This window comes from Delphinapterus leucas, chromosome 15 (genome assembly GCF_059928025.1).
Source record: "Delphinapterus leucas isolate spDelLeu-1000000601 "Yukka" chromosome 15, BTC_Dleu_Yukka2, whole genome shotgun sequence".
In the NCBI taxonomy this organism is placed as follows: Eukaryota; Metazoa; Chordata; class Mammalia; order Artiodactyla; family Monodontidae; genus Delphinapterus; species Delphinapterus leucas.
In genome coordinates this window covers 47,846,226-47,868,897 of record NC_143143.1, presented here as the reverse complement: position 1 = coordinate 47,868,897, position 22,672 = coordinate 47,846,226, and the positions used below count along the sequence as shown (strand labels likewise).

The 22,672-nt window shown below is 39.3% G+C and overlaps 1 protein-coding gene across 12 annotated transcripts in view; it reads left to right on the top strand.

Moving 5' to 3' along the window:
- The window catches only part of SPTLC3 (serine palmitoyltransferase long chain base subunit 3), a 131,020-nt gene that overhangs the window by 6,819 nt on the left and 101,529 nt on the right, over window positions 1–22,672 (top strand). For 10 of the 12 annotated variants that reach the window (XM_089896561.1, XM_089896564.1, XM_089896560.1 and 7 more), the window contains exons 3-5: window positions 14,950–15,132; window positions 21,550–21,704; window positions 22,345–22,493. In XM_089896561.1, coding sequence (XP_089752687.1) covers window positions 14,950–15,132; window positions 21,550–21,704; window positions 22,345–22,493 — 487 coding nt within the window. Of the gene's footprint in view, window positions 1–7,726; window positions 7,888–14,949; window positions 15,133–21,549; window positions 21,705–22,344; window positions 22,494–22,672 lie in introns of all 12 variants that reach the window. The other 2 variants (XM_089896570.1, XM_089896563.1) reach the window with 2 other exon arrangements.

Sequence of the window (22,672 nt, the reverse complement as noted above, 5' to 3'; positions counted from 1 at the left end):
GTCAAATATTACTCACAATCCTATAAAAATTGCGACATACTTTCTTCCTGACTCCCTTTCCTGATCTTGCTTGGTTCTTTAATACTTAACACCATCTACACACACACACACACACACACACACACACGAATTTATTTCCTATCTATTGTCTGCCTCTGGCTCTAGAATGGGAACTCCACCCAGGCAGAGATTTCTATCTCACTGCCAAATCCCCAGAACATATACCGGAGCCTGTACACAATAGGTGCTCAAAAATAGTTGTGCAATGATTAAAGACCACCTGTTTTTACTAATCTAGTGTTTGTTAAAACTCGGATTTCAGTTTGTTTTGTTTATTTCAATTGCCATTTGCTGTCCACAGGCCTGGTTCTTTAAAAGACTGAAAAGCCCCACTCATATGATACACAAGCGTCTTGCAGATTTCAAGGTGTATAACCTCTTATTAATTAATACACTAATTAATTACTAATTTATTAGTAATTTACCTAATATTAATTAAAGGTTTCCCACCCTTTGTTGGAGAACATGACTACTATTCACTGCCTTCTTTTTAAAAATCACTAAATCACTAGATTTTTGTGTGACCAGGTAACTACGTGCTTTTATATCGATATCCAGATATTATGTATACTCTAAGTTTGGGGTCAGGGAATATGCTTTAAGGAGGTGGAACTTTTTGAAGGAGATGAAAATAGAAATTAAATATTATTGATTTATCCTGATGATTCTACTACCTCTTAATAGGAGATGAAATATGCCTGGATTAGAAGGAAAATGATTAATACCTCAAGTTATATAGACCTGTCATCTGGTTTTAATAAAATTCTGCATTCTCGGGGTTGAATGTCCAAGAAAAATCAGAATAACCTGCTTCCCCATTCATGACCCTGTATATGAAATGATTTTTAAAATTTCATTTAACAAATTTTCCATCACACTATATGCTAGGAACTTTCTAAATACAAACTTATTTGATTCCCACAACCTTGTGACTTTAATACTATTACTATCCCTATTTTTTATATGAGGCAACTGGTCATAGAAAAGTTAAGTAAGTTTGTCTAAGATTAAACCTCTAGTTAGTGCAGACTGACCCCAGGGTCTATGTCTTTATCACTAGAAGAAAAAAAAAAAGCCTTTTCCTCAAACATTTTATTGTAAACATTTGCAAACTTACAGAAAAATTAAAGAGTTCTACACTGAATACTCATATACCTACCACTTAGAAACTGCAGTTAACATTTTACTATATTTGTTTCATCACACGTTTGTCTGTCTGTCAGTCCCTCTATTCATCCATCAAACCATATGTTTGGTGCATTTCAAAGAAAGTTGGAGAATCAATAGACTTCACCCCTAAACCCTTCCACATGCAAATTATTAACCAGATTTCAATATTTGTCCATCGTTCTTTCTTTTTTCTTCTTTTGAGACAAAATGTGCAGATAATTCCATTCAATGAATTTTGACCTACACTACCTTTCGATTTTTCTTGCTGGGAAAGGTTTCATTATGTAGTTTTGACTGTGCAAAGATTTTATAAAACCGTGAGCTGAATCAAGTGTAAATTCATCTATGAGATGAAAGACTCAGCAGGAGGCTACCTCACTCGAGAAACTCCCCTGTTGTACACCTAAAATTCTGATGGGTTCAAGAGCCATTTTCCCTTTTTGTCTGGAGTATAATCCAGCTGGCAGGAAGGGAACTCACTGTAGAAATTCTTAAAATTCCATACCATGCCCTGTCTTCTTACACATGGAGGAATGAGGCTCAACAAAACGAAGTGACTGTCTCAGAGGTCACACCAGTGTGAGGCACCCTCCCCCACTCTTGTCTCTTGATACCCAGACCAAGGCCCTTTCTGGAAAGGTGCATTTGTTTCTGAAACCTCCAACCTGTGAAAGCAAACAGCCAGGGACTACAGTATTTGATGGCTCAGAGTGGTATCTGCTATTGCAAATTCTTTAGCTTCAATTTCAAAATTGATGATGCAAAGTTGCATTTGTCTCATGGAAGATGTAAAGACCTCTCCTATTTCCCAAAATAAGAGCCACGTGGAGAAAGCCTCCTTCTTTGCCTATCTTAGAAAAGCACGTCAGAGAAATCAGTATTAATTACAGTTAATGATTGCTGCCACACACAAGGTCCCTCCACGTATTTACGCTTTTTGAAGTATTGTTAATTCTCACCTATTGTTTTCAAATTTCACGTATAAGGACCCAAGTTTCAAAGAGGTCAGATAATCACCCACACGGGTGGCAAGTAATAGGAGGATTTTCTGACCCCTAATATCACATAAATTGTTGCCATCTCCTGCCCTACTGTCCTAGTAAACTGAACCATCATATAGAGGTTGGGAGCAGGGCCCCCCCTTCGCACTGCCTGGGCTTGAATTTCAGCTTCACATCGGTCGCTCTGTGACCTTGGACAAGCAGCTTAATCTCTGTGCCTCAGTTTCCTTATCTGGAAGATGAGGATAATAGTAGTGCCTGACCAATAGAGTCGTTGTAAGAAGTAAATATGGTGGCGCATGCATGGCTTAGAATGATTTCTTTAAAAAGCAACCAATGTTTTGCCCCTTTAACCTTCAGCATCAACTATAATGATCCTTATATCCAACGTGTCGCTGGACTCTCACAGCAATGCTGTGAAGTATTGAGTGCTACTGACCCATTTTGGGATGAACAAAACAGAGCTAAGAAAGATAATGAGACCAAAGACACAAGGATGATGGGGACAGAGCTGGACAAGAATCCCAGACATTTTTAACTCTAAGTTCAGGAATGTCTCAAAGGACTGGATATGTAGGTATTTTTCAAGCCCTTACTCAGTGCATACAGCTCTGTCAACTGTTCCTTTACAAGAACAGATAGGAAGTAAAAAAAAAAAAAAAAATCAGCACCTCTATTCCTCAGCAGATTAATTCACAGCAAGAGAAAAAGTGCTATTTTGGTTATTACACTTACTCAGAAGAGCAGATTTGGGAGTCAGTTTTAGTAATTTTTAGAAATCTGTAAGATTCTAAAAGTCTCGTAAAATGTTCGTTTCTACCTTAGATTTCCATAGCCAGGCAGCAAAGTGATTTTACACGGCACACCAGACAGCACAACTTCCTATAAATCTTTCTTTAAAAATCACTGACCTTTGTCTTTACATCCTCAGGGCATGTAGCATGTGTACTCCCCAGAATTACCTTCTTCTGAGCCCTTGTACAGCCTCAACTTCATTTTCAAACACAGGCCATCCTGAAAGCTTGCTTCCAGACCCAGCAGGGGAGCACAAGTCAATTAATTTCTTGGTTCCTTTGCTGAGTCTCCCGGAGGCAATGACATTGATGATGCGTTAAGGATTCTTAGGTCTTGCAACATGGCATGTTTCCCAGTCACCTACTCTGATAGTCTGAAGGAAACTAGGCTCCAGATCATCTCAAATACTGGAATAATCATGGCAGAAATGATCTCAGATCTCAGAGAAGCATGTTATCTCATTTTCTAGATCTTAGTGGCACATTTCTCACTTAATAGAATAGAGAACAGAACTGAGGCACACTTGCCCATATCTCAAAATGGCCAATCCAGGGCAAGACACACACCTGTCCACTGCCAGTTTCTAGAGCCTCTACACAATACTGCTTTTCATTGTACAGAATCCAAAACAAACCCCGAAGGAGCCCTTGGCAATAACAGCTTTTGCCAAACCATGCAAATAACTTAGGGGTACTTGGGAAAATCTCACAACCGATGTTAAGATTTGACGGATTGGTTTGTAAGTTTATGCAAAAGGGGCTGGCATTAGATGGCTTCCCATCTGACTGATGGCTTCCCATCGGTCAGTTCTTTGCAAAACCACTGAATCAGGTGTCTACAGACTAAGATACAGAAGTTCTCCACATAGTGACCTGGGAAAATGATACAATGGCTGAAATAAATAGGTCACGAATGTCAGTTTTCTCTTTTTAAGTGTAATATCAATCTTTATACCAATCAGATGACCCATGCCTTGCACCCAGCCATTACTTAAGGCTCATAAATTATGATGGCTAAAAAAAAATGCCTGGAATTTTTAAATGGTTGATTCAGGAGTACAGGTAAAAATTAGTCAAGGCTAGCACTGCTCTGGGAGAAGTTACTTTTTTTTTCAACATTATATGCCACGTAAGAAAAGTTAATCAGATAATTATAGCTGTGACCATGGATGTTATCAGATGTTTTGGAAGCAAAGAAACAAATTGTTATGTTGTCATACTCTTGGGCAATTGGTTGTTTGGAGACATTATGCTTACTTTCCCAAGAAGCAAAACGTTTTCATGGAAAATCAAATATGCTCTGCCTTCCATGAACACCAAAGATTCCAGCCAAAAAAACTGTATACATTCAACTAAGCATCATCTCTTTAAGGACACATTCTGTCTTCAAAGGCAAGCAAAAGATGAGTCAGGTTATAGGTTGAAGATGAACCTAGGCTGCTCTTGATGTGCATAAATTGTGAGTGGTTTTATAGGGTGATAGGCAGAGGAGGGAAGGAGGCAAGGAGAATAGGTCTGTACAGCCATGAGCCAAATCCTGATAAACACACAGGGAAGGAAGAACAATGGAATCCTCGGCAACTTTCTCTCTTTCTGGGTAGGTGGATTTTCTGCTCCTTCAGGTTGTTGAACGGCAGGCACTCTTTGGTCCATGTTCAGGGGATGAGAAGTTTTGGTTGGGGTCCAGAGATGGTAGTTCAGCATCATCAAGGTGCAAGAAGAAATTGTTTCAATTTGATTCAAAGAGAAAAACCATTGTTTCTAATCCAAGTTTAGTCCCCTGAGCTCAGCCAGCCACGTTTTGTGTGCTTCCAGAGCCCCACCCTTTTTTAACTCACCTATGAGTCACCAGCTGCCTGGCGCGGGAAGGAGATGCTACGGTACACACCTCACTTCCATGGCAGAGCACGTCTCTGGTGTTGCTTCGTTCTCATGCAGCTCAAGAAACGCTTTCCTTTTGATTTTTGGTCATAGGTTCAAAAGTTCAGGATCAATGGAACGAGTATGTTTCATCAAACATTCTTCTGCAAGGGATACAAGAGAAACTTTATTTTATTTTATATTGGATTATAGTTGATTAACAATGGTATGTTAGTTTCAGGTGTACAGCAAAGTGATTCAGTTATACATATACTTGTATCTATTCTTTTTCAAATTCTATTCCCACTTAGGTTATTACAGAATATTGAGCAGAGTTCCCTGTGCTATACAGTAGGTCCTTGTTGGTTATCTATTTTAAATATAGCAGTGTGTATATGTCAATCCCAAACTCCCAATCTATCCCTCCACCCCCTACCCTTTTTCCCCCGGTAACCATAAGTTCATTCTCTAAGTCTGTGAGCTCTGTTTTGCAAATAAGTTCATTTGTATAATCTTTTTTAAGATTCTGCATATAAGAGATATCATATGATATTTATCTTTCTCAAAATTACCGACCATACAGCCATGAATCACTGTGAATCATTGGTATGTCAAGGCTCCCTGAAGACCCATTCACATGCATGGCTTTGCAGGGGGCCTTTTGAAAACACATATCAGATCAGGTTTTTAGACTGGCATTTGCTTACAGCTCGTCAATGGCTTCCCTTGTCAGGATCAAGGCTGTGGTCCTAAGCTCAGTTTACGAGCTCTGCACAACCTCCCCGCTGATTCATCCGTTGATTCATCACAGATTTATTGGATACCTACTTCGTATCAGATGCCCTTCTAAGCCCTGGAGTACTAATGATGGACAAAGTGGATGGAGTTCCCCTTTTAGAACTGACCTACAGCCATGCCTGCCCCCTCACTACCCCTGCCAGCCCACCACCCTACCCGCTTCCCTCCCCACAGTTCTTTGGGTTCTTCCTCCTGCTGGGAATACTGCACCTCATCAACTCCTACTGACTATTCAGATCTTATTTTAAGCATCATCTTCTTTAGGGAGGCCTTTCTCTTTTCCTGGACTAGGCCAGATCCCATCCTGTCCGCTCCATAGGTCCCTGACTTATCCTTCATTTCCCTTTTTGTAAGTATTTGCTCTGGTCTGTATTTTCATCTAGACCAGGGGCTGGCACACTTTCTCTGTAATGGGCCAGACAGTAAATATTTTCAGTTCTTTGGAACACGAAGTCCCTGTCTCAGTTACTCAACTCTGCCTTTGCAGTGTGAAAGCAGCCATGGACAACAATAAACCAACGGGTGTCACTGTGTTCCAATAAAACTTTATTTTGAAAGAAAATAGCAAAAGCAAGGGGTAGGCCAGATATGGCTTGTGGGCCATAATTTGCAGACCTCGGAACAACGGAACCTGCTGTGATGATGGAAATACTGTGTGACTGTCCCACCCAGTAATGTAGCCACCAGCCACGTGTGGTTGTCCAACATTTGAAATGTGGCTCATGCAACTGATAACCTAAATCTCTAAATGTATTTAACTTGAATGATTTAAGTTTGAATGTAAGTAGCCACATGTGGCTAATGATTATTGTATTGGACGGTTCACATATAGACTATGAGTGTCATGAGGTCAGGGGTTCTGTCCTTCCTGGTCACCACTGTGTCACCTGGACAGAGCGCAGCAGCTAGCACAGGGTACGTACTCAATATGTATTTGTTGGATGAATGAATGAACAAATATGCCTAGAGATGATCATACTAAGTGAAGTAGGACAGAGAAAGACAAATATCATATGATATCGCTTATATGTGATATCTAAAAAAAGGATACAAATGAACTTATTTACAAAACAGAAATAGACTCACAGATATAAAAGACAAACATGGTCACCAAAGGGGAAACGTGGGGGGGGGGATAAATTAGGAGTTTGGAATTAACAGATATACACTACTATATATAAAATAGATAACCAACAAGGACCTACTGTATGGCACAGGGAACTATATTCAATATCTTGTAATAACCTAAAATGGAAAAGAATGTGAAAAAGAATAGATATAATGTGTGTGTGTGTGTGTGTAACTGAAGCACTTTGCTGAAATTAACACAACACTGTAAATCAACTATACTGCAATTAAAAACGTAAATAAATAAAGGAAGGAAAAAAATGAACAAATGTATAAATATGGAATGACATTAGACTTCTGGGATGTTGCCACTGGAGACTTCTTGCTCGCTAATCCTGAAGAGTTGTATTTCTGTACACACGTTTTATCCCCACCTTAGTCCATGAGTTCCATGGGGATGGAAGCCATAAGAGAAACTACCTGAATGACCCAGTGCCTAGCACAGGTACATGCACATGGTAGTCAGCCGTCCCATGAGTGTTGACAGCTGCCAGTACCCACCTGGAAAGGACAAGGAGTCAGCCCCATGGCTATTTCTGAAACATGTTCCAATCTGTCACATCTCAAAGATCTAACTTAGAGCTTCTTTCTGATTCAACCCTGGTGCTGTGCACTTGAGAAATTCAACTTCATCCTGACTTTGCCTGCTTTATAACCTTGGGGAAATTGCCTAATGCCCTGTGACTATCTTATTAAGTGAAGGTAATTCTAATTCTATCACAGCTATCCACAACCTACCTCTTAGGAATACCATGTAAGTAAATAAAATCATGGCCACAAAAGCTTTGAGCACCTCAGAGATAAGCTCTGTTCTCACCTGGACTGAGAACATCATAACTGAACAAGAAGATAGCAGGTAGTAGTTAATTTCAATGATATTAAAGCAACAATGCATTGTTTTCTCTGGTTTATCAGGATAACTTCAGAAAAGCTCTGTGCCTCTCAAGTGATCCAGCTGGTTGTGAGTAAAATTAGAAGATTGCAGTCATTGCAGGGTGGCGAAGGACAGCCACTTTGTTCCAAAGTTCAATTATGTCCAACTGACTTTAGGGCCTCCACCCCCGCTGTCATCCCAGGTAGGATCCTACAAACCTTTCTTCCCTGCATTTCTTTTTCACTTCTCTTTGAAACAGAAAGTCTGGCTTATCCTGCAGAGAAGGCCTGTTCAATTTCAGCAGGCACTACACACCACATCTCCAAGCAGGCAACACATGAGGTCCAGCCAGAAGTCCTTGCATGGTCCCGTTCCTCTCGTTTCTACTCACTAACAAGTGCCCATGCTGGTTCTCCTGTCCTGGAAGGCCCTCACCTCCTTCCTCAACATTTTCCAGCCTTGGCTCTCTTTTTCTCTCCCATTCACTCAGTCCTACAGCAGATTTTCATGGGGCACACTGCTAGGGACTCCATTTAGTCCTCTCCAAGCCATCCTGCCTTTTCTGTGAATCCCTGACTTCCCAATCTGGAAGTGTGGAAGGTGGGACCCTTCACGGGCTTCCCTGACCTCTTTGCTAACTTCTCTGGTGGTGGATGGGAAAACCATGGGAAAACAACTGAGCCTCTCAACGACTGAACTTGGGCATCACTACAAAGAAAGGTTGGAATAGTTAATACATAAAGAACTTGTCCCCTCAAAAAGTTCCATGTTTATAATCTGTCTGTCTCTCTCGCTGACTTCTGTATTTCTTTCTGTCATGCACCACCTAACACTCAGAGATGCTCAATAACTCAACAATTGAATCTTTGACAACTTCACCAGATTTATTGATTGACTGATTGATGATCCCATTCTATCTTTTTTTAAATTAAAGTACAGTTGATTTACAATGCTATACTAGTTTCAGGTGTACAACATAATGATTTGATATTTTTATAAATTATACTTCATTTAAAGTTATTATAAAATATCAGTTATATTCCCTGTGCTGTACATTACATCCTTGTATCTTATTTAGTTCATACATAGTAGTTTATACATCTTAATCACCTTCCCCTATCTTGCCCCTCCCCACTGCACTGGTAACCACTAGTTTGTTCTCTGTATCTATTAGTCTATTTCTGTTTTGTTATATTCATTTGTTTTATTTTGTTAGATTCCACATATAAATGAGAATATACAGTATTTGTTTTTCTCTGTCTGACTTACTTCACTAAGTGTAATATCCTCCAGGTCTACCCATGTTGTTGCAAATGGCAAAATTTCATTATGTTTTTATAGCTGAGTAATATTCTGTTTATATATATATATATAGAGAGAGAGAGAGAGAGACACTCATACATTGGGGTACATATATCTTTTCAAATCAGTGTTTTCATTTTCTTTGGATAATTACCCAGGAGTGGGACTGCTGGATCATATTGTTGTTCTATTTTTAGTTTTTTGAGGAACCTTCATACTGTTTTCCATAGTAGCTGCACCAGTTTACATTCCCCAGATTTAAATTTGAATGTTGGCCAGTGCAGACAGGTCCTGATGCACCCTTTTGCTTGGGGAGGTAACTCAGTTCTCAGACTTCTTCCAAACGCTTCTAAACAAGATTTAGACATGAAAGAATTTTAACATAATTCTTATAGTATCTATTCATTAAGGTAATACTAGATGACATAAAAAATGAGCCACCACATCTCAGTGGCATAACCCAATAGAAGTTTATTTCTCACTCATATTAAGTCTTATGGGCAGTGGCAGGAAGCTGGAGGGGGAGGAGGTGAAGACTCCGCTCCACACGGTAATTCAGGGCACCTGGCTGACAAAGCTCTGCAGACGACACTGTGTGGCTTCCAAGGTCACCTTGGCCATCAGAATTCAGATGACAATAGGGAAAAGAGAGAAAGAGATGGATCGTGAGAGAAGCTCTTGTGGGCCAGGCACAGAAATGGCACATTTCACTTCTACCGACTTCACACTGGCCAGTCGTACACGTGTCTGCAAGGGACGTGGGGCATGTAGCCTGGCCATGAGAAAGAGGAGAGGGAAATGGTCTGATGCACAGCCAGTCTCCACCACAATGGACAATAGTGTGAAAATATTTGAAATATTCAAAAGGCCTGAGTGAGAGATAATAAAAGCTATTATTTTTTGCAAGTGATCCTTTATTTTCTGTCCTTTTATTAAATAATTTGTCTTCCTAAAAATAGTATTGTAATACAATGTTGTGAGTGTTATAATGGTATTATGTAGTGATAACACCTAGCCTGGATCTTTCTAAGAAGTGAAGCCAGGAGCTTCCCTGGTGGCGCAGTGGTTGAGAGTCCACCTGCCGATGCAGGGAACACGGGTTCGTGCCCCGGTCCGGGAAGATCCCACATGCCGCAGAGAGGCTGGGCCCGTGAGCCATGGCCACTGAGCCTGCGCATCCGGAGCCTGTGCTCCGCAAAGGGAGAGGCCACAGCAGTGAGAGGCCCACGTACCGAAAAAAAAAAAGAAGTGAAGCCAGAACTGGGTCTTAAACAGTGGATATTAGGCAAGCCAAGGTGTCTATGTGTGTGGGGTGGTGGTGAGGGGGGGGGGCAGCAGAAGACAGTTAGGAAAAGGACAGTTACCTGGCTACAGGGCCAGGTAAGGAAAAGAGGAAAACCCACTGATCCTCACAGGATGGCGTTGAATGTCCTGGAAGTTTCTCTTTTTATATGTGCCTATGTGACTTAGCCATCCTCTAAGTCAGCCCAAGGGGTTCATTTGTGAGCACATTAAATCTAGGTTCTGAAGTCACCCACACTGGATGCCCTTCACTCACCTTTCTTCATCTACGGTGCCCTTAAAATCAGGGGGTCCCAAATTTTGGTCCCAAGCTTCCTGCTCTTCTTTTTATTTTGTGCTTTATCACATTTGCCTTTAACCGTGGCTCACGCTGGGCCTCAGAGTAGTTGATAGATCGTATACTTCAGCTAGGCCTTTCTCTTTTCCTGCATCTCTAACTGCCCCCAAATACCCCCACTTACGCAAGCAGACACCGCCCCAACTCAGCAGGCCCCGTGCACACTCATTGTCTTCCGCCACAAGCAGTCCTTCTTCTAATCTCCGCTTTCTTCTTATCCACATTCCTATAACACTCCTCGCAGATACTGTCATGACCTCTTCCTTGACCTCATACCGAACCAGTCACAAAAGTTCATCAAACATTTTTCATGAGGCTCTCAGCCCCTTTTGCTAGAGCCTGGACAACTCCAGGAAGGAAGGAAGCCCCTTGGGTATCCCCATGATGTGGAAAGAACCAGAAGGTGGATCTTAACTGGGCCAGGAAGTCACCAGGCATGCTAGAGATGGATGCAGTTCAAAGGTCACAGACAGAACAGAACCCAGGAAGGGAGCCAAAAGTTCACACTAGACTAGGAAGACTGGCCATCCATCAGACCTACGACTGGTATGAGGGCGTAAAGGGAGGTCAAGGACTCAGGAGCAGGGACGGGGTCTGTCATCTTGGAATTCCCAGAACCTAGCATGTTGATGGTTCATGCAAGACATCCAGTTAGTGCCCTATGTTCCCAAATACAAGGTATTTGTTATATTCTTTCCTTCACCTTCCATTCAAGACCTCATATTATGCAATGCTCTCTCACTTTAATTATTTTAAACCACCCGGTAGTATTTGGGGAAGATATTAGACAAAAGCAGCGTCCATTAATGTTAGCTTGGTTTGTCTGGAGAAGATACTGTTGCCAAAACTCGGCCTCTGTACTCTGGTGCTGAATAGAAACGTGGAGACAGAATTTTGGGTAAAGTAGAAAATAATTGCTTTGCCAGGCAAAGGGGGTCACGGCGGGCTAATGCCTGCCAAACTGTGTGTCCCACCCTGGAAGGGGTAGTGAGAAGTCTTACAGTGTTCAAAAAGCAGGGCATGGTCAGCTCATGGTCGTTCTTCTGACTGGTCGGTGGTGAGGTAATGAGGAATCAGCATCATCGACCTCCTGGTTCCAACTGGTCTGGGGTCTACGTGCTTGTGGGCAGCATACAGCTAACTTCTCCCACCTGCTGGGGGCTTCAGTATCTGCAAAACAGCTCAAAGGACATGGCTCAGAATATTATCTATAGTCCTTGAGGAAGAACTAAAGGTCCTTGAGTTTGTTTAATGACTAAAGCATTATTATTTTGTCTTGCTTGACTGTTTTCCTTTCTGCATTTTCTCACTTCTCTGATTAAATTTATTCTTTGACTAAAGTTTTCCTACAGAAAAACAGCAGGTGGATGACATGGGGTGGGTCTATTCTGGGAAGGCCGCATAGGGCCCTGCTCAGTTACAACACTGATATAATGGATAATAAGGAGTTAAGGAATTTTAATAAGATTTAATAATATTTTGTGGGCTTTTGACTGAGCAATTCAAGTGTAAAATCTCATTATAAAAGGGCTTTTTAAAAGTTACTTTAAAAACAAGTAATATAAATAAAAAATATTCATCTATCAGATAGATTGTTTTTTTGATTGTCACATATTTTGTGGCTTGGGATAAAACTTCCAGAGACTGTCACACAGATTCCAAAAATACTGCATCTCAAATAGAATAGAGGAAATAAAGGCAATATAGTCTAGAAAACTGTGTTTGTGGAATCTAATAGTGCTTATAGTATGAGAGTAGCAAAAACATTATTTCTAATTAACATAATTTTTATATAATACATCATTTTAAATATATATGTGTAAGCTAAATTAATAAATTATTAGTAGACAAATGACACTGTAAATCACTAAAAATGGTGAAAACACTTCTTATGGATCATCTCATTGGGAAATAGGGAATCCAAGGATTGTATTATATTTGTTAAATAAAAATATGAATAAATGTATAAATATTTATTAAAGACAAAAACTTAATTAGTAGTGTTAAGAATAATTTATTCACTAATGCATTGAGCAAACATTGAGCTACCATGTGAAAATCAATTAAGCAGGATTAAGAATGGTTTGATATTAAAAGTCTACTTTCCACCGGCATGGTGACACCTAAAATAAATGAGAGAAATATTTACTTTGACTTTTTATTATGAAAATTTTCAAACATGCAGAAAAATGAAAAAATAATATAAGAATCGCCCACCTGTATAACCTCCATCTAGATTCAACATTTTCCCAAAATTGCTTTATGTATGTGTTTAATTTTTGATGAACCATTTGAAAGAAAATTAGAGCTGTTATAACACTTCACCTCCCTTAATCCTTCAGCATGCATTGACAAAGATTAAAGCATCCTCCCACATAACTATACTACTACTCTCACTCTTAAGAAAATTAACTCCTCAATAATACATATTTCCAGTACACATTTGGATTTCCACAGTTGTTCAAAATATGCTTTTTTAACCAGTTTTTTTTACAAAAAACAGAAAAAGAGGATCTAATGAAAGAATACACAGTGCACTTGGGTGTCTCTTAAGTTCCCTCCCCCACTCTTTACTCTTTTTTTTTCCAGCTTGATTGAGGTATAGTTAATAACTAATAATTGTATGTACTTGAGGTGTACGTGACTTGATATATGTATACGTTATGAAATTATTACCGCAATCAAGCTAATTAACACATCTATCACCTCACCTACCTACCTGTGTGTGTGTGTGTGTGTGTGTGTGTGTGTCTGGAGAACACTTTAGAGCTACTGTTTTAGCAAATTTCAAGTATACTATACAATATTACTACCTATAGGTACCATGCTGTACATTAGCTCCCCGGAACTTCTTCATCTTATAACTGAAGGCTTGTACCCTTTGACCAACACCTCCCTGTTTTCCCCACCCACTGTCTGGTAATCACCAGTCTACTCTCTGTTTCTGTGAGTTCAGCTTTTTTAGATTTCACATATAAGTGAGATAAGGCAGTATTTGGCTTCTTGAGTCTGGCTTGTTTCACTTAGCATAACATACTCTAGGTTCATCTATGTTTTACAAATGACTGAATTTTCTTTTGTGTGTGTGGCTGAATAATATTCATGTGTGTGTGTACAAAACCCACATTTTCTTTATCCATTCATCCGTCAGTACACACTTAGATCATTTCTGTATCTTAGCTGCTGTGAATAATACTGCAGTGAACATGGAAGTGCAAATATCTCTTCAAGATACTGATTTCATTTCCTATGAATATATGCCCAAAAGTGGGATTGCTGGGTCATATGGTAATTGTTTTAATTTTTGCAGGAAACTTCATACAGTTTTCCATAATGATTGTACCAGTTTACATTCCCACTAGCAGTCCACAAGGGCTCCCTTTTCTCCATATCCTCACCAACATTTGTTATCTCTCTTTTTTTTGGTAATAGCCGGGCTAGCAGGTGTCAGGTGATATCTAATTGTGATTTTAATTTGCATTCCCTGATGATTAGCGATGTTGAGCACCTTTTCATATAACTGTTAGCCACTTGGATGTCTTCTTTGGGAAAATGTCTATTCAGGTTCTCCTCCCATTTTTAATTGGATTATTTGGTTTTTACTTGTATGAGTTCCTTATATATTTTGGGTATTAACCTATTATCAGATATATGGTTTGCAAATATTTTTTCTCATTCTGTAGGTTGCATTTTCATTTCATTGATCATTTCTTTTGCTGTGCAAAAGCTTTTTGTTTTGATGTAGTCCCACTTGTTTATGTTTTGCTTTTAAAGACCAAGCCAATTGTCATATAAAAAGTCCCACATTGTGGATTATCTGTTTCCTCATGAAGTCATTTACCTGATATTTCTTGTAAAATGGAAGTCAGATATTAGAGCTTGACTAAATTCAGGTTAAATATGTCATCAGTGTATTAAATATTACAACACGACAAGAGCATAGAATGGTGAGTTGTTCTAACATCTGTGATGTAATTTGATCACCTGGCTGAGGTGTAACCCCAAGTTTGTGTTTGGGGAGTAACTAATAGGGTTATACTTTGGCATCTTGCAAAAGCCCTATTGCTTATTAATTTTTCACTTAATGGATTTAGAATCTGTTGAGAATTTTTTCCTGAATTAATTATTTCATTAGGATTTGTGAAATAAAATGTACATTGCTGATTACCCTCTTCAATGATCAGTTTCCAATTTTCTCCAAGCAGTTTTTCAAATCTTAAATATGTTCTTTGAAATGCAAAAGGTCGAAAGTCCAAAATTTTTAATATCATAGTTTATTGTAATGGAAGAGTAGTAATTTTCCACTTTCTTTTGTCTTTTCAGCAAAATGGAAATTCAAATTTTTATAAGCCAATGGTTGAATCCTTTGAGGAAGCACCTCTACATGTTATGGTTTTCACTTACTTGGGATATGGAATTGGAACGCTGTTTGGCTATCTCAGAGATTTTTTGAGAAACTGGGGAATAGAAAAATGCAATGCAGCCATAGAGAGAGAAAAGCAAAAAGTACGTATGAACACCTCCCTGGGTCTTTGTCAATGCCAATTCTTCTGTAAAGTGTTCTCACAAGTGGTGATGTGTGTACAGATCCTAAAAAGAGTGATACACTCAGGAACTATCCAGGGTAAATTCTATTCCCCTGCACCCCATAAACCCCCAAACATTCCCTGTGTATTCACGCACTTGTTTTTTACAAACATTTATTGAGCAACTACTATTTGCCAGACTGAACTAAAGGTTTTCTTGTACATTATCATATTTAATTTTTATAACAATCCCATGATATAGATATTAAAATAGCATTTTAAAGGTGAAAAATCAAAATATAAGAGTGACAACACGTGAGTGGAGCTTTATTCTGGTCTTCTAGGTGTCAGTTGAGTATTATTTATGTTCTATCCTGGAAGAGGAAAGAGTGTTTGAGTGAAATGTGGGACTTTTATTTCATCTAGGTCAGAGTTTCTCAACTTTGGCACTGCTGACATTTCAGACTGGATAATTCTTTGATATGGGAGGCTGCCCTGTGCATTGTAGAAATTTTAACAGCATCCCTGACCTTTACCCACTAGATGTAATTAGCACTCTCCCACATACTTGTGACAATGAAAAATGCCTCCAGACATTGCCAAATTCCTCACAGAGTGCAAAGTCACCCTGTGTAGAACCACTGATCTAGATACTTTCAATAATTAACCTGTAAAAATCTACATCACCCCCTTTTCACATAGAGCTAACAGGACAACCTGGAAAATATTAAGAGACCTGTGAGCAGCCTGCATCCTTTTAACATGTTTTCCAAAATTGGTTCAAATGATTTATGATGCCATGAATCTCTTTTTCCTAAAACTTGCTTTGGAATATATGATTATGGCCATAGATTATTCCACATGATGGAGCCTTGAACACATCTGAGCAAAGAACATAGGTAAGGCATGAACTTCAATGTAATGAGAGAACTTCAAATCTTGTAACTTAGTGACTAGTACCCATGGTAAGCTAAACTCTTGTTACAGTAACATAACCATGAACAAATCATGTAGAACACTTATTTTGCAATTACCTTAAGTCAAGCATATCACCTTCAGAAGAAAATCAGGCCCAGCTTTATTATTGTACTCTCTCCTACCTTTAGCAAGTATTTGAGTATATGCTCTCTACCAAGTAATGGGGGCTAATAGAGAAGAAACTATAGGTCCTTCCATGAGAGAATTTGAAGTCTGGTGTGCAAAACAGACTCACCAGCAAAACAAATGATAAAAAGTGATGATGGGGCAGAAGGTGACAAAGGAAACAGGGATCTGTGCCCTGTGATTCTCTTAAGGAGTCAGGAAGGCATGATATTGGGGCTTGCACGGTGAGCAGGAGTTTGCCTAGTGAGCAAGGGTGAGAAGGAAGACACTCTCTGAAGAGGGCACTGCTTGTGTCAAAGCATTCATTAACTCACTAATCAAGTCAGGTTTGTTTGGAGCATGTATCTTGTGCCAGGCACTGTATTACAGTCTTGGAATATAGGAATAACTAAGGCAGATAATGGTTCCTGCTTTCAGAGAGCTAACCATAAAAAAAAAAAAAGCGGTTCCAATGGAATTTGATAAGAGGTACCATAGAGGTAAGTAGATGACATCAAGGAAGCAAAGAAGAGAAACATTTAACCTGAACTTGGTGTTCAGGGAAGACTTCTGGGAGGAAGAGAAAGTTAAATTGACATCTAAGGGCTAAAGAGTAAGTAGTAAGGCAAAGGGTGAGGCAAGATGAGCTGGAAGGAGTCTTCAGGGAGAGGAAATGTGATGCAAAGTGGCCCAGAGGTCAGAGAAAGCATTGTACATTTAAGGAACCAGTGAATTCTAATCACCAGAGTGTTACCAGTGAGAGTGGGAGCATGTGGGGAGAAAGATTGCTTGAGAGGCAAGCAGGGACCATACTATAAGCCATGGGCATTTATTAGAACAATGGGAAGGCATTGAAGGATTTCAGGCAGAGGAATGCAGATTTGCAGATTAGAAAGATCATGTTCCCTGCCCTATAAAAAATGGATTTACAGGACAATATAGGGGCCAAAAAAACCAGTTAAGAGGCTGAGGCAGAAGTCCAGTTTGAAAAAAAATCTAGATGAGCCCTTGGGCTGGGACCAGGGTAGTGATAATAGGGATGGTGATAATAGGCGAGGCCAAGAGAGGTTTAAGAGATGGAGTTAGGATTACTCAGCTATAAGAAAGAAGGAAACCATGCCATTTGCAGCAGCATGGATGGACCTAGAGATTGTCACACTAAGTGAAGTAAGTCAGACAGAGAAAGACAAATATCATACAATATCAGTTATATGTGGCATCTAAACAAATGATACAAATGAACTTATTTACAAAATAGAAATAGACTCACAGACATAGAAACAGACTTATGGTTATCAAAGGGGAAAGAGCCGGTGAGGGATAAATTAGGAGGCTGGGATTAACAGATACACACTACTATATACAAAATAGATAAATAATAAGGACCTACTATAGCACAGGGAACTATATTCAATATCTTGTAATAACCTATAATCTGAGAAGAATATATATATATATATATATATATATATATGTATAACTGAATCACTTTGCTGTAATCCTGAAACTAGTACAACTTTATTTATTTTTTTAATGGTGTGTTAGTTTCTGCTTTATAACAAAGTGAATCAGTTATACATATACGTATGTTCCCATATCTCTTCCTTCTTGCATCTCCCTCCCATCCTCCCTATCCCACCCCTCTAGGTGGTCACAAAGCACCGAGCTGATCTCCCTGTGCTATGCGACTGCTTCCCACTAGCTATCTATTTTACATTTGGTAGTGTATATATGTCCATGCTACTCTCTCACTTTGTCACAGCTTACCCTTCCCCCTCCCCTTTTTCTCCTTGTCCCTGTTAGGTAGTTATATATAATATATCCCTCACTGGTTTTTTAATGGTCCTCTTAGAATATTTAACACATATATTTACAATTTAGTTACCATTATTTAGTAACTAGAGTCTTCCCCTGACCAGGAGAAGAATTTAATAAAGTTGCACTTTCTTTCTCCCACATACCCATTCTCCATGTTGTCGTTTATTTGTGAATTTTTAGTTTCTGTTTCTTTATACTACAAATATAACACTACTTGGGCTAAACCATCTTCCATCAGTTTCTTCACTCACTATTTTTTCTGGCATCTGTCTTCCTCCATAGTTATTTCATTGTATTATTGAGGTACATGCTCAGTTATTATAGAAAAGGGAATTAAACTCAAGGCTTCTTACATATATTGGAAAGTTTTTACCTGGATTTTCACATTTGTTTGCTGGTTTGGCTGATTATAGGATTTTAAGTTCAAAGTAATGTTCCCTCATACTCTTTTCCACCATTGTCACCTAAGAAAAGTCCGAAGCAGTCTGATTCATATTCCCTTGTCTATAAACTGCCTTTCTCCCTTCTCTGAAGCCTTTTGAGATTCTTCCCTTTGACTTCTGAAATTTAACCAGGATGTAGCTTGGCGTGGGTTTTTCCTTATTTGCTCTATTCAGGACCTGATAGACTATTTACGTCTTAGGACTCAAAACTTCCTTCGTCTCTGGAACTTGCCCCTCCTCCTCCTCCTTTTTTTTAACTTCCTTTTCCTCCTCTTTCACCTCATCTCCTCCTTCTCCTCCTTCCTTCAATCTTGCAAATCCTTCTCGGGAGATATTGGACCTTCTGAATCTGCCCTTCATATCTCTTGACTTTTCCTTCATATTTTCTTTTCTCTGTCCTGGAATGATTAGTCAACTGACTATGCTAGTTTATTAATTTACTTCTCAGCTGTGTTCATTGTACTTTTGAACGTTTAATTCTTTAAAAGGATCCATTGTTTCATTGTGTCTTTCTAAACACGTTACTTACATATTTTTAAATTCTTTTTCTGTTTGCTCTATGAAGTCTTTTCACTAAATGTCAGTTCTGCTTATTGAATTTGGTGCCGCTTATTGTGCTAGTTTTCCTGTAATAGTGATGACGTTTTGTTTTATGCTCATTTTTTAATTTAGGAATCCTTATTTGCTTACACATTCACCTGTCTTGAGTGATTGTAGAAAGAAAATGGAATGTGTTGCCTGGACCAGGGGCTTGTGTTCTTGCCGTGTGGTCTCCCCACCTCTCTACAGTGGGGCCTTGTTCTTCCAGTCAGTTCTTGCTGCCCATCGCAGTGCTTTGTGCTGTGGACAATGCAACTGCTTCTTACTTATTAACCCAATAAAAGAAGAACAAAGAGACATTGCTTCATTAATCACCCAGGGTATCAACTTCTTGTACTTATCGACTCTTGGCTTTAAGGATCCCTACAGTTAGTGTATGTCCATACCAGTCTTCTCTGCAAATGTTTTAGGGCTACGGTTTCCTGTGGTCTTATTTCTGCATTGAGCAGATCTTATTTATGTTCTATCTTTTGTGATCCTTCAATATTTCTGATTCATTGATGATTTATAAATTTATTTTGGTTTTTAAGTATCTACTTTTTGTCATTTCACAGAGCTTTTAGATGATTGGTAGAATACATACAAGCACTGAATCTGCTATCTTTATTCAACCTTCCTCTAATTTCTTAATAAGAAAAATTAAATTTAGCCATCCTTACTTTGTGTTTCTCATACTTCAAAGAACTGTCTATACTACAGTTACCCTTCCCAACAAAAGGGAAAACACAAACATATTTTATTATTATTCTGAGCTCAACCCTGGTAGGAGAAACAGCTGTTTCTCAAGAGGAAATAATGATAAAAAAGAAATATTAGGTGAGAACAGAAGCGTCAATGTAGGCACAAATGAAAAACTACGATTGATAATGATTCTTTCTCTCTCTACAAATCCATGATTCTATTTGCTACTGAATGGGCAAGTAGTTAAACCAAAAAAAGAAGGGACAAATTTGGTAGTATTTTTCCTAATTTTGTAGTATTTTTCACAATGTGCCATGGATATGTTCTCTTCAATCCCTTTTGAATACCTATCCCTGCAGCATGATTTATTCAAAAGAGCATTGGTTATAGAACTGGGTACAAATCCCAATCTGTCCACTCAAAGTTTCTGACTTTCTGTTGAATTGTCTATAAAAGTAGGATTGCTATATCTATAACACTTGGAAAATGATAAGGTACCCTACAAGCTTAACAGTGGAAAAAGAAAGAGTGTCATATTGTAGGAGAAACAAAGGCATTTTTGTGGCTGCATTATTAGGTTTTGTTCAACCCTCCTATATCCTGCTCCCAAAAATGATTGTGTCCTTGTGGCCTGGGGTTCACTTTCACACTTAGCCTTTTGTGTCAGGAAGAAAAATATAGTGAGTTGGTCATGTGACGAGTTAAATCTACAGCTAGATAAGGATATACCCCATTGCAGTGCTTCTGTTTTTGCAATATCTAGTCCAGTTTCATTTTTTGGTATAGTTACAAAACTGTGGGAGGCTTACCTGAGACTAGAAGACAGTGACCTTTGGAAGGCATTGACTGCTCCTGAAGAAACCTCACTGGTGCTCAAAGGAATGGGTTGGGGTGAAAATACACCCACACAGAGGCAGGAAGCTCACCTGTGCAGAGGAATAGGAGAACTGTACCCTCAAAGCAGGCCTTCTTCTCTGGACCAGATCTTTTTTTTTTTATTTCATACTGGAGTATGGTTGATTAACAATGTAGTGTTAGTTTTGGGTATACAGCAAAGTGATTCAGTTTTATACATATACATATATCTGTTGTTTTTCAAATTCTTTTCCCACTTAGCTTATTACAGAGTATTGAGCAGAGTTCCCTGTGCAGTACAGTTGGTCCTTGTTGGTTATCTATTTTAAATATAGCAGAGAGTACATGTCACTCCCAAACTCCCAATCTATCCCTCTCCCCAACCCTTCCCCCCGGTAACTGTAAGTTAGTTCTCTAAGTCTGTGAGTCTGTTTCTGTTTTGTAAATACGTTCATTTGTGTCTTTTTTTTTTTTAGATTCAGCATATAAGGAATATCATGTGATATTTGTCTTTCTCTGTCTGCCTTACTTCACTTAGTATGATCATCTCCAGGTCCATCCCCGTTGTGGGAAATGGCATTATTCTTGAATTCTAAGAAGGTTCCCAAGCTCAATTCTCCCTCTCGGGAACACTGGGATTCGTTGTCTCCAGCACTCATTTGGGGACTTGTATTTTGCTGTCATTTTTGTTACTTTTATTTGCCACAGGTTTTACCTCCCCCACTAAAATGTAAGTTCTTTGGAGGTGGAGGACTCATAGAGTTATTTGTGGACCCCACCCAACCCCTTACCCAACAACCTTACTCAAAATATTTGCAGATGATTTTCATGGTTCCTCCGTGTCTTTTAGTGCTCAATTGCAAATGAACTACAAAAAGCGAGAGACCAAAGGTAAACTTCTGCCTCTGTTATTACAGGATTTTGTGCCGCTGTATCAAAGCTTTGAGAGTTTTTATACACGGAACCTTTACATGAGAATCAGAGACAACTGGAACCGGCCCATCTGCAGTGCCCCGGGGCCCTTGTTTGATGTGATGGAGAGGGTGTCAGATGACTACAACTGGACGTTTAGGTGAGGCGGCCACCTGGAGGGGCTTGGTTGAAAGAAATGCTTTCAAGGAAATTCTAGCATGGGCACCAGATCACAGATCTGAAAAAAAACACAAAGCAATAGAACAGCTGCTCTTCCATCATTCAGCCCTTTGCAAGCCCTCATGATGCCAATGGGAGAAGTCACAATAATTAAGTTGCCAAGGGCAGCTTACTTGTATTGAGATTAAAGAGGAATCAGTGGCAGAAGGTGCAGGATACACAGAGGCAGCCGGGAAGAGTCCTTTTCAGCTTTATTGACAAATTGTACCCTCCTACTTCCTGCTGAGGGAGCCAGTGATGACCATGGCTCTTTCTGATTTAGAAAGTCCTTGCTGAAATTTAAACCAGAGCACAGGTGTCACGAAAGCAAGCACCCAAGACAAATCAGGGCTGAATAATACTCCCTGGCCTGGAAACCTTTTCCCAATGCTCTGCCCAGGTTCATTATGAGGTGACTCTCCTCTAAGGACAAATCATTTTGTGGTGACAACAAGGCAAATCAAAAAGAAAAGATGTGACTTGGGCCAAACCCAAGGTCTCTTTGTGAGAGTCTTTTCTGGAGCACTAGGATGATATTAAATGAGAAAACCCTTTGTGTTCACCTGCCCTTCTCTCTGCAGGTTTACTGGAAGAATCATCAAAAATGTCATCAATATGGGTTCCTATAACTTCCTTGGCCTGGCAGCCAAGTACGATGAATCTATGAAAACAGTAAAGGATGTTTTAGAGACATATGGCCTGGGCGTGGGCAGCACCAGACATGAAATGGGTACGTACATTCACTATTTTGAAATTTTTTTCCAGTTGGGTCTCAGATTCCTTGTGGCTACTTCTCAAATCTAGATCATATCTAGACGGTGTGCCTCAAAATGCTGTTATAAAACACAAAAAGGAAAAGGTATATAACGGTCTTTTTGGAAATTTCAAACATTATGCTCTTACTAGGCA